The sequence below is a fragment of the Castanea sativa genome, chromosome 11 (assembly GCF_040712315.1).
Source record: "Castanea sativa cultivar Marrone di Chiusa Pesio chromosome 11, ASM4071231v1".
In the NCBI taxonomy this organism is placed as follows: Eukaryota; Viridiplantae; Streptophyta; class Magnoliopsida; order Fagales; family Fagaceae; genus Castanea; species Castanea sativa.
The window spans coordinates 70415944-70429092 of NC_134023.1; the positions used below are offsets into that span (position 1 = coordinate 70415944).

General features: G+C 35.1%; 1 protein-coding gene and 1 pseudogene across 1 annotated transcript; both read left to right on the plus strand.

Moving 5' to 3' along the window:
- The first annotated feature begins 2420 nt into the window (after nt 1-2420).
- On the plus strand, nt 2421-4976 carry LOC142615744 (hypothetical protein At1g04090-like). Its single transcript, XM_075788560.1, has 2 exons — nt 2421-2607; nt 3436-4976. The coding sequence occupies exons 1-2, from the start codon at nt 2421-2423 to the stop codon at nt 4974-4976; spliced, it is 1728 nt and encodes a 575-aa protein (XP_075644675.1).
- A 6221-nt stretch (nt 4977-11197) lies between these two features.
- On the plus strand, nt 11198-12495 carry LOC142617068 (hypothetical protein At1g04090-like; annotated as a pseudogene).
- The last annotated feature ends 654 nt before the right edge of the window (nt 12496-13149 follow it).

Consider the following 13149-nt stretch of genomic DNA (forward strand, 5'->3'; position numbering starts at 1 on the left):
AACTATTCAAGAATAGAGTTATTAACCATTTTTTTAAGAATATAATATTGTAAAAGAATAAAAAATAAAACAACAATTACAACAACAAATTCAGACTCCGTTCAGGAGCTAATTAAAGTTTCACTTTATTTTAGTTTTTAACTTCTTTTTGGTAGTATTCATAAATCTTGTTACACTTTTTGGTATTATTTATGGGTCACATTGTACTATTTAGCTAATTATTTTTAACTTTTTTTTCCCTACACTTTAAGCATAAAATTTTTAATTTTAGTTAAATAAACAGTTCCTAAACGGACCCTCAATTTGGCATTGGAATGTTGTAATCTCACCAGGCAAGAGAAGCACTCAAAATTGCATGACATGCACCCTACAATAGTGCATCCTTCAAATTCAAGTAATCTTCGCTTTTGTGATTGAATGACTAATGAATTTATACACGTCTTAGAAAGGCACAATATTTTAGATATTTTACCTCGACAAGTTGTTTAAGTGTCTATGGGATGACCACAATATTATGATATCATGTAGCCCAACATTTCATATATTTTTAATGATATATCATAAAATTTACACACAATTATTTACATGTACGTATACTATATATATAACAAGTGTATATTTTAATGCACATTCCATTATTCCAATTAATAATTAGATGCTTAATAGATGATACATTATACTATATATATAACGAGTGTATATTTTAATGCACATTCCATTATTCCAATTGATAATTAAATACTTGATAGATGATACATTTTTAAATTGCACCCTTAAAATGTTGTTGTTAACAAATATCTAGAATATATATAAAATTTCATGTGTTTATCAATTTCTTTTCAATCTATAAATGCTTTGGACTTATTTTGGCTCATTTTATTTATTGTTTATAACTTAGAGCATTCTTATCAAGATAGGCAAATCCTCTAAATGCTAAAATTTAACATACAAAATGCTATAAATACTAAAAAGCCTGCTCCATCAATACTCTCAAATCTTATTTATTTTACAATCCAGCTACAGTGGACTGCTATGTCTAGTAGCCCACTGTAGCAAGATTGTAAAACAAAAAGTCATTTTATATTCTTTCTTTTCTTCTTTCTCCAAACTTTCTTTTCTCTCTCTGATTTTCGTTTCTTCCGTCTCTCCTTCTTGCTCCCATTTCTTTGCTCTCTCGCTCCCTCTGCTCGACATCTCTACCTCCCTCTCCAACGAAACTCAGGCCAGAGCATCACGCCAAGCCAATCTCTATCGCAGTGGTTTTTTTTTTTTTTTTTAAGTTTTTGATTTGATGTTAGATTCGGCAGTGGTTGTGTGGGTTATGGATTTGGCGTTTTGGGTCGTGGTCTAATGCGCTCCAGCGATTTTGTGGGTTTGGGTTTGTGGGTCTGAGTTCGTGGCTCTGAGTTTGTGGGTCTGCCTTCATGGATCATCGACGTGACCGGCGTGGATTGTCGAGTTAACCAGCGTGGATCGTCGACTTGATCAGTCTCATCGGCGTGGGTCATCGAGAGGGAGAGAGGGAGAGACAGCGAGACCGAGAGGGAGACAGTGAGACTAGAGAAAGAGAGGATGAAAAAAATAAAAACAAAAAAGGAATAAAAAATTATAAAGAAATAATATTTAAATGAAGTTGTAAAAAAATAGAAGTTTTGATGTTTGGTATATTGTAAAATGAAGTGTTAAAATTGAAAAAGTAGTGTTTTAAAATGGTAAATGCTAAATTTTTTGCAATGCTTGATAAGAATGCTCTTATGGATTGTATTTGCCACGATGGGACTAATTTTTGAATGGTTGATAATTACAACAATAAAGCAGGAATATTCAAATACCAATTCTCCTTTACAATGAGGGAGGAATATTCAAACTCTAGTTCTCCTGTTAAAGGAAAACAAGTTGTCAAATATGTGTCAGTATTTATTTAGCAAATGATATGCTATATGGGAAAAAGTATTTAGGGGATCGAAGATATTCTCAAAAGATACTATAGCCAACAACCTCTAAAATATGGGTTGCTTTTCAGAGGTTTTTTTTTTTTCTAAAATTTTCTAAAAATCAATTCTATCTCATCTCATGCTAACTTGGATAAGGAAAGTTAAGAATATTCTTACTCTTTTTTAAGGTGGCTATCAATTATAGAAAAATGTTGTGAAAATCTTAGGTACATAGCAATGTTGTGAAAATATTATCAACCTAGTAGCACTTTCCTCTTTAAAATAGTAAAATGTAAATATAGCAAAAAAATAGAAAATAAAAATGCACTTAAAATAGGTAAACAAAGATAGGCGAAGGGAAACTATAAAAGAAAGGCCCCCAGCAAAAGTGAAATTGAGGAAAAGTTTGGGAATTTTTTATTCAAACCCAATCTTTCTTCCATGACACAGAAACCTAGTAGTTGATCAAAAAAAAAAGAAGCTGAGATGGCCCTCTTATTCCCAATGAATATATCAAAATTTGCTTCTTTTGTAATCACATTATTAGTTATTGTGGTAGCTGGAGATTGTATTCGTGTTATTTGTAGAATGTCACCATGTCCTAAAGCAAATCCACCCTTGCCCGTTGAAACCGTTTTTAAGCTACCAGCTCCGTTACCAATTTGGCCACCAGGTATATATCTGTCAATATGATCTTTATTATATATTGTTTATTTTCATCGTCATTATCGTCATCATTATTATTATATTGATTACATTAACTATTTTCAAACTAAAATTTGATTGGTGTCGTATATTTTTTTAGAGAGATGTTACGTCTACAACATTTTCATAACACTTTTACAACAAATCATAGGTAGTTAGTTGTTATTAGTTCAAATTTGAATCTAATACTAAGATTACTTTTTTGCTTCAACAATAAAAACCAATAACAACTTGTCACTTATGATTTGTTGTAAAAATGTTGTGAAAATATTGTGAACTTATCATTTCTCATTTTTTTAAACCATGTTTATTACACACTAAAATCGTGGGTCTAACTCACTGTTTCGAAATTAAACATCCGATTTTAATGCATTATTTAATACTTGCACATAAACACACTGACGCTAGTGTGTGCATAAGAAGTTGACCCTATGTTTTTTTTTGTTGGAATACTATATATTGTACATAACAATAATAGTAAGTCTTAGTGTGTAAATGACAAAGATTATTTGTACCAACTTATTTTACTAATCTATTTATTTTCGCTACTATACATGGTCTCACTACACTTTTTGATACTATTCATAGGTCTCATTGTACTATTTCAGTTAACTTTTATATTTATCTACAGTATTTTCAGCAAAACATTTTTAGTTTCAGCAAAATAAGCGGATTCCAAGCAGATCATTAGTCTTAAAATTGTGAGAACGGTTAAAGATGTCAACATTTTAGTAAGTGTGGACATGTGTAACTTTTATTAACATTTTTTCTTTTTTGGTGTTCTATGTTACAACAGGAACAGGATTTGCAACTAGGTTTCTGAGCATGGAAGATCTGATAGTGTCAGAAGCAACAGATTTCGAAGTAGTTTGGAGGACTCGTTCAGGTGGTCCAGACAACCTTGGAGCAACATTCTTTGAACCCTCAACAACTGATAATGCAGCACAAGGATACAAGGTGCTAGGTTACCATAGCCAACCCAACAACAAGCCCTTCACTGGAAGATCTGTACTAGCCTTCGATAGGTACTTACGTGGAAATATAAAGGCTCCGGTGGATTACATTAATCTGTGGAACAGCTTATCATTGGAAATCGATCAAGATGGAATTGGTTTTATCTGGTTGCCAAAATGCCCAGATGGTTACAAAGCCTTAGGCCATGTTGTCACGAACTCAACTCAGAAGCCATCCCTAGATAAAATTAGGTGTGTTAAAGCTGAGCTCACCGAGCAATGTGAGCATTACAAGTGGATTTGGGGTGCTGAAGGTTTCAATGTTTATACTACAAGGCCTAGAAATAGAGGGACCCAAGCAATGGGAGTTCATTTGGGTTCATTTGTTGCCCAAGTTGGTGGGGTTATGTCTGACATAGCTTGCTTGAAGAATACCAAATCTGATTTATCTGCTATGCCTACTCTAGAGCAAGTTAAGCCATTAGTTGAAGCCTACGGTCCATGGGTGTACTTTCATTCTGATGAAAAATACCTGCCTGCTACAGCTGAATGGTTTTTTGAGAATGGGGGACTATTATATAAGCAAGGGGACGAGGCCAATCCTGTTGCGATTTTGCCCGACGGCTCAAACCTTCCTCAAGGTGGTTCAGATGATGGTGCCTATTGGTTGGATTTACCACAAGATTCAGACGCCAGAGACAGGGTTGAGAGAGGAGACTTAGCAAAAGCTAAGGCTTATGTGCATGTAAAGCCCATGTTTGGTGCTACATTCACTGACATAGTTATATGGATGTATTATCCATTTAATGGCCCTGCCACGATAAAGTTTAAATTTCTCAATATTAAACTCACTCGCCTAGGTGAACATACTGGTGATTGGGAGCACGTGACCTTGAGAGTCAACAATTTCAATGGAGAGCTACAAAGTATCTATTTGTCTGAACATAGTGGGGGTACATGGGTGGATGCTACAGATGTCGAGTTTCATGATCGTAACAAAGCTGCTGTGTATGCATCAAAGCATGGACATGCATTTTATTCAAAGCCTGGACTTGTTTTGAATGGGAAAAAGGGAATTGGATTGAGGAATGATTGTGAAAAGTCTGGTTTGTACTTGGATACTGGATTTTATTATACACTACTGTCAGCCGAGTATTTGGGCACAGCAATTGTTGAGCCACTTTGGATCAACTATAGCAGAAAATGGGGTCCAAGAGCTGCTATTTATATTCAGGATGAGTTTGAGAAGATTATGAAAAAAATACCTAAGTTTCTTAGGAGTCCTTTCAGGAATCTTTTCTACACATTACCAATTAAAATACTGGAGGAGGAAGGGCCCACATCTATCAAGACCAAGGGCAGTTGGTATGGAGAAGAAATTTGATAGTCCATATTTGTTATGACTTTCATTTTTTTTTTTTTTTTATGCTACTGTAGGGCCAATAAATTAAATGCTAGCACTTTTTTTTTTCAACAGATGGCCAATAAATAAAACAATAACAAATGACGTAAGTCAGAGTTTATTTATAAGCCTTTTTTTTTTTTTTTTTTTTGAGAATCTTATTTATAAACATTTGTATATGAATGAGATGAAGCCTTTAAGAGAATATTTAAGTGTCAACATAGTATTGCATAATTTATCTTATATATCAATTATATATTAAAGTGTGAGACATCGCAGAACCAATTTTGAATGGGACATATAAAAAACACATGAGTATGCAAGCCGTTACAGGCCCTTAGCCTTCTTTTGCTTTCATTATGTGATGTATTAAATTGTTAATAAAGAGTAAAAAAACCAAAGAGTTGGTTAATCATATCTTACTTTTTTAATGGCACAGATAAAATTTAGTCTTCTAGTGCACTAGACATGTTTATGTAAATAAAATATTAAAGCAAAAGCTATGAGGTCATTGATGGGTATGTAAATTTGACGAAAGGTTTTTTTTTCCAATGAATTAATCTTTAATAACACCAAAAAAAAACCCTGAATGGATCAGAATATACCAAAAGCTAGAAGGAAAAAAAAAAAAAAAAAAAAAAAAAAAAAGAGGAGAAAATAGGATTTTATGAATGGGGGGAGGTGGGGGGAATTATAACAAGTATAAAATTGAACTAATTTAATAGAGTTAAACAAGAAATATGAAGAGTTTGGTAAGCTAATCATATTTCTTTTGTAAATATTTGGTAAATTTAGGGATAAAAGTGTAGTATATATTTGAGAAGTGGGGGCGGGGGGGGGGGGGGGGGGGGTAAATATTAACATATAATGGTGTATTTATTATATTATTATTATTTCTCAGATTAATTTTACTTTCAAGTTTGTCTTTTAATCTTGTCCCACCTCACCTAAAATCATGTCTCCACCTCTAGTTAAATATATATGGGGCAATATATAAGATCTTAACTTCTTTTTGTAATCTTTACTAAAAAATTAACGGTAATGTATTTTACTTTAATTTTCATTTTTAATAATTTTAAAAAATTACTGGTGGTATTGCATTTTTCATTTAACTATCACATACATCGTATTAGCGACTAATTTTGATATATGATGAACTACACATTATAGAGAATCCTATTAGGGTATATATAGAGACTAGCACATTTAGTGTTAGGTAAATATAGATGAGCTTTACACTAAAATTAGGCCTTTTGGGTCAATACATAAAATATTATAAACCCAAATTTATCTCTAACAAATGACATGCACACTTGTACTCCAGTACACATTGTCAATTCATTTGCAATAATTCTTCTCCAAAAAATAAGCTATACTCCTCTTCCATTTGTTCTCTCACTCACTCTCCCAAAAAATAAAAATAAAAAGGTGGGCAAATAAGTGGAAAATAAAACTTATTTAAAAATGAGTATTTATGTCACTTCATTATTTTTTTAAGGCTAAAATATTAATTTTGTCCCGAAAATCTGCATGAAAATCATTTTTAGTCTCTCTAAATTATTAAAAATGCTATATTTTATGCCTTTCCATACACTCTTGGTAATTATTACGTATCTATAAGAATGTTTAGTTTGCACCCACGATGGATCTAGGATTTTAGTTCAAGGGCCAAGAAAGGTCAAAATAAAGAGGTTGAAAACAAATTAATTTGAAAGAAAATTCATTAATATAAGTAAAACATACTTAATTAATTAAAAGAAGTTATTTAAACATATAAAATATACTTGATATCATGAATAAGAGTAATTCTACAGTATCCCCAAAAAATGGGGGTACGGTACCCGCTAGTAGGTAACCTGCTACACCAGGTTACTTTTTTTTTTTTTTTTTTTTTCATATTTGACGGTTCCATCTTTATATTGTGCAGTTCCAATATTATATGTGACAGTTCTTTTGTCACATTGGTTGTTTCCCTTGATTTTTTCTCACACTTAACGATTTCATCCTCATATTGTGCAGTTTCAACATCACATGTGACAATTCTTTTCTCACATTTAGTGGTTCCCTCACTTTTTTTCTCACATTTGACAGTTCTATCCTCACATTGTGCGGTTCCAACATCATATATGACAGTTATTTTATCATATTGTGTGGTTCCCTTACTTTTTCTTCACATTTGATGATTTCATCCTCACATTGTGCAGTTCCAACATCACATGTGACAGTTCTTTTCTCACATTTAGTGGTTCCCTTACTTTTTTTCTCACATTTGACAGTTCCATCCTCACATTGTGCAATTCCAACATCACATACGATAGTTCTTTTATCACATCGGGTGGTTTCCTTACTTTTCTCACACACTTAACGATTTCATTCTCACATTGTACAGTTCCAACATCACATGTGACAGTTCTTTGCTCACATTTAGTGGTTCACTTGCTTTTTTCCTCACATTTGACGGTTCTATCCTCACATTATACAGTTCCAACATCACATGTAATAGTTTTTTTTCTCATATTTGGTGGTTCCCTTACTTTTTCTCACTTTTGACAGTTTCATCCTCACATTATGCGATTCCAACATCGCATATTGTAGTTCTTTTGTCACATTGGGTGGTTCCTTTACTTTTTTCTCATACTTGACGGTTCCATCCTCACATTGTGCAGTTCTAACATCACATGTGACAGTTCTTTTCTCACATTTGGTGGTTCCCTTTCTTTTTTTTTCACATTTGACGGTTCCATCCTCATATTGTGCAGTTCCAACATCATAAATGACAGTTCTTTTATCACATTGGGTGCTTTCCTAACTTTTTTCTCACACTTAACGGTTTCATCCCCACATTGTGCAATTCCAACATCACATGTGATAGTTCTTTTCTCAAATTTGGTGGTTTCCTTACTTTTTTCTCACATTTGACAGATTTATCCTCACATTATCCAGTTTCAAGATCACATGTAACAGTTCTTTTCTCACATTTGGTGGTTCCCTTACTTTTTCTCACACTCGACGGTTCTATCCTCACATTGTGCGGTTCCAACATCATATATGACAATTCTTTTCTCACATTTGATGGTTCGCTTACTTTTTTTTTCACATTTGACGGTTCCATCCTCACATTATACAGTTTCAAGATCACATATAACAGTTCTTCAAAATTTAGTTGTGGAAGGCAATTGGCCTTTGGTTCTACATTAAAACAACCCCAATACCTAACCTAGATGCATCACACTCCATAACAAATGGATGGGTGAAATCAGGCAAGGCTAGCACAAGTGGATTTGACATAGCATCCTTGAGTAATTGGAAAGCATGTGAAGCTTCAGAGGACCAAATAAAGGAATCTTTCCTTAACAAGGCAGTTAAAGGAGCTGCAATTAAGCCATACCCCTTAAAGCCAGTTAAGCCCAAAAACCCCCCTTAAAGCCTTTACATCTATAGGAATAGGCCACTGCTACATAGCAACAATCTTCCTTGGGTCAGTTTTCACCCCTTCACCAGAAATGATATGCCCTAAATACTCCACCTCCTTACAAGCAAACACATACTTTGATTGTTTGGCATACAATTGATGGGTAACCAAGGTTTCTAACACCACTTTAAGATGACCAACATGATCAGTCAAGTTCTTACTATACACAAGAATGTCATCAAAAAACACCAAGACAAATTTTCTTAAGTAAGGTTTAAAAATGGAATTAATGAGTAACTGAAAAGTTGATGGAGCATTGGTTAAACCAAATGGCGTTACCAAGAACTCATAATGACCCTCATGAGTTCTAAATGCAATCTTAGGAATGTCTTCCTCCTTCATTCTAATTTGGTGGTGCTTGGATCTTAAATCCAACTTAGAAAAAATAGTAGCACCAAACAATTCATCTAACAATTCATCAATGACAGGTATGGGATACTTATCCTTAATGGTTTCTTAATTCAAAGCCCTATAATCAACACACATCCTCCAAAAGCCATCAGCCTTCCTAACTAAGAGAACATGTGAAGCAAATGGGCTGCTACTATCTCTAATAAACCCCATAGACAGCAACTCCTCAACAATTTTCTCAATTTTATTTTTTTGATAGTAAGGGTACCTGTAAGGCCTCTAAGATACATCTTGAGCTCCTTCCTTCAAGATAATCTGATGTTCATGATCTCTTAAGGGAGGCAGCCCTTCAGGAGTAGCAAAGACAGACTTGAAATCCAGTAGCAAGGCATCAATGGCATCAGATAATTGAACCTGTCCCACTGCAGACAGCAAATGAGGCTGCTACTGAGCTAAGATCTAGAGAATTAGTCCTTTCTTGACTTATTTCAAAAAAGTGTCCCCATCCTGCAATTGAGAATTAGCACTCTTCAACCCTTGCAACAAAACTTGCCTGTGGCCATACAAAAAGGTCATTGTGAGCAATTTAAAATCCCACTAAATTACCCCCAAGGTACCCAACCAATGAGTCCCTAAAACTAAGTCACAACCCCTATTGGTAACATATGCAAGTGTACCAAGAATTCATTTCCCTATATCAAAATAGGCACTTCCTTACAAACACCTTGAGTCTTGATCAAATCACCATTAGCTACCTTCACTTCTAAAATTTGAGAAGTATCCACATGAATATGTAACTGTGAGACCAATGCAACATCAATAAAATTGTGGGTGCTACCTGAATCAATGAGGATCACAAAGGACCTTTGGTTAATCTTTCCCATTACTCTCATAGTTCTAGAAGTAGGAATGCCACTCAAAGCATAGAGAGTAATCTCAACATCTTCTTGATCATGTCTAACCTGTCCAATCTGGTCTGCATATCCATTCTCCTCCAATTCAGTGATGTGAACCCTAGAATTGGTATTTTCTTGAGCCAACTCTACATAATCCAACAAGAACAGTATTGCATTCTTGCACTTATGACTCGGAGCCCATTTCTCATCACAATTGTAACACAACCCTTTCTTCCTTCTTTCTTCCATTTGAGCAGGAGAAATTCTCTTGATGGGCAGCCTTGCTTTAGACTCTAGCAAATGAGGAGGTTTTGGAGGGGCTCCCAAAATGGAAGGCTTTCCTTGATCCCCTTGAAGCTTAGAAGACTTCTTGCAACTTCAATTATACTCTTCTTGAATCCTTGCCAAACCAAAAGCCTCATTCAAGGACTTAGGATTGAGCATTCTCACTAGCAGCCTTACCTCATCTCTTAATCCACTTAGGAAACAGCTTAACTTATGAGCAGCAGATAAACCCTTCATTCTATTGGACAAAACCTCAAATTGGGCTTTATACAATGGCTTGAAGTAGTCTATCTCAGCCTAGTTAGTGTTTCCATAGGATCATCATAAGCCGAGACACCAAATCTAATGTGCAATGCTTAAACCAATGACTCCCAATCAACAAAGAGACCTACCTCTTCACTGTCTTGAAACCAGATCAGAGCCTCACCCTCCATGTGAAACGAGGCTAGCATCAATTTCTTTGCAACTAGTGTGTTGTAATACTTGAAGTATTGGTTGGCTTTGTAAACCCAACTTGCAGGGTCTTCTCCAAAGAACCTTGGAAATTCTAACCTTACGGGGCGAGATAGAGCTACTGTGGATGAATTAGCATATCTAGATTCACCATTTGTTGGAGATTGAGGCAATCCACCTTAATTAGAACCATTACGCCTCTACACCAAAATTGCCAATTGCTGATTCATCTCGTTCAAAGTGTGTGTATGCACTTCTTGGATAGTACGCATTTCTTGAATTTCTTTACCATGATAATCATACGCAATCCTCAGTGAAGCAAGAGCCTCCTGAGTTGCAACAGTAGTTGAACGTGTTTCAGCCATGGCCAAGGAAAGCCTTGCTCTGATACCAAATGTTAGGAACAGGGAAGTTTAGTAGTTGAATTTGAGGATAACCAAGCCTCCAAGAACAAGGAAGAAGATGAGAACAGAGGAATAGAGAGGAAATAGAGAGAATTGAGAGAGATTTGAAATTAAGAATGTTCATCTAATACATGTCAATACATCCCACACCTACTCTAATACCTCCCAATGTCCAACCCTCTAACTGCCCAAAGCCAGTTGTCCATATCCTAACTAACTAACTGTACTAACTAACTCTCATGCTATACAATAATGGTGTAAAGAATGCAAGTATATAATGCCAACTAAGCAATTACAATTATCACCCATAGAACCATATCACTGTACACTCTGGCAGCACTAATGGATGTACACCTCATCAGCTACACCTGCACGCCTCATTAGCTACTCGCGCAGCCTTCATCAGCAACTCACACACGCACCCCATCAACACCACACATGCAGCACCATACGCACAGCTAATCAGCACCACATGCCCATCTCAGCACCCATTAAGTAGCACACTCACACACTTCTAACATGAGCGCATTGAGCAATGTGAGAATTTCAACTGGATTTGGGGTGCTGAAGGTATCAATATTTATAGTACAAGGCCCACCACTAGAAGGACCCAAGCTATGGGAGTTCATTTGGGTTCATTTGTAGCCCAAGTTGGTGGGGTTTTGTCTGATATAGCTTGCTTGAAAAATACCAATTCTGATTTATCTTCTATACCTACTCTAGAACAAATTGACCCAATAATTAAAGCCTACTCTCCATGGGTGTACTTTCATCCCGATGAAAAATAATTGCCTGCTTCAGTGGAATGGTTTTTTGAGAATGGGGGACTATTATATAAGAGAGGGGACGAGGGAAATCCTATTCCAATTATGCCCAACGGCTCAAACCTTCCTCAAGGTGGTTCAGATGATGGTGCCTATTGGTTGAACGTACCAGATGACTTCGATGCTAGAGACAGGGTCGAGAGAGGAGATTTAGCAGTAGCTCGAGTTTATATGCATGTAAAGCCCATGTTTGGTGCTACATTCACTGACATAGCTATATGGGTCTATTACCCATTTAATGGCCCTGCTAAGATAAGGTTTGGACTTCTCAATTTTCAACTTCCGCACATAGGTGAACATATTGGTGATTGGGAGCATGTGACCTTGAGAATCAACAATTTCAATGGAGAGCTACAAAGTATCTATTTTTCTCAACATAAAGGTGGTACATGGTTGGATGCTACTGATCTTGAGTTTCAAGAAGGTAACAAGGCTGCTGTGTATGCATCAAGGTATGGACATGCATTTTATTCAAAGCTTGGACTTGTTTTGGATAGGAGTGATGGAATTGGACTGAGGAATGATTGTGAAAAGGCTACTTTGTATTTAGATACTGGAGCAAGTTATACATTGGTGGCAGCTAAGTATTTGGGCACAGCTGTTGTTGAGCCACCTTGGCTAAACTATCTTAGAAAATGGGGTCCAACAGTTAATCATATTCTTCAAGATGAGTTGGATGAAATTTTGAAAATAATTCCTAAGTTTCTTAAAGGTCGTTTCAGGAAACTTTTCCACAAAATACCAGCTGAATTACTAGAGGAGGAAGGCCCCTCATCGATCAAAACGAAGGTCAGTTGGGATGGAGATGAAATTTGATGGTTTATTTTTGTTATTGCTTTTTTTTTTTTTTATGCAACTGTTTAGATAATTGCACTTTAGAAAAAAAAATTATGCAATAGTTGTGCCAACAAAAATAATAATGGCATACGATGTAAGTTAGAGTTTATTTATAAACATTTGTCATTTAGAACATATATATTGTTTGTATCAGTGAGCAAACTGTTGTGTTGATTCTCAAAAATAAATAAAACTGTTGTATTATTTACTAATTAATGAGACAGGCTTCCACCTGGGTTCAATTTTTCTTTTTTAGTTATTTTATATTTCATTTTCGTAGTTGGACCCTTCCTTCTCTCCAGTTAGTCTAGCTAGCATAACCAAAATAGTAACTATCCGACCCAAAAACTTAACCAAAAAAAAAAATATTCACAACGGTAATTATATTTTAACCAAAAAAAAAAACTATTTTACCACCAAAGAATAAAAAAAATCTTGTGTTATTGGAGAAACTAAAACTAAATTTTTTACAACTACAGTAAATTGGTATAAATATCAGTTAACTGTAGCAAGTTGTTAAAAATATAATATAATATTTTATTGAGATTATATCTCTTCTTTCAATTAAAAAACTCAAATACCACCCCACACCCTTGGTGCGATAGTCACTCCACAAGTATAAGTGCTTGTGGG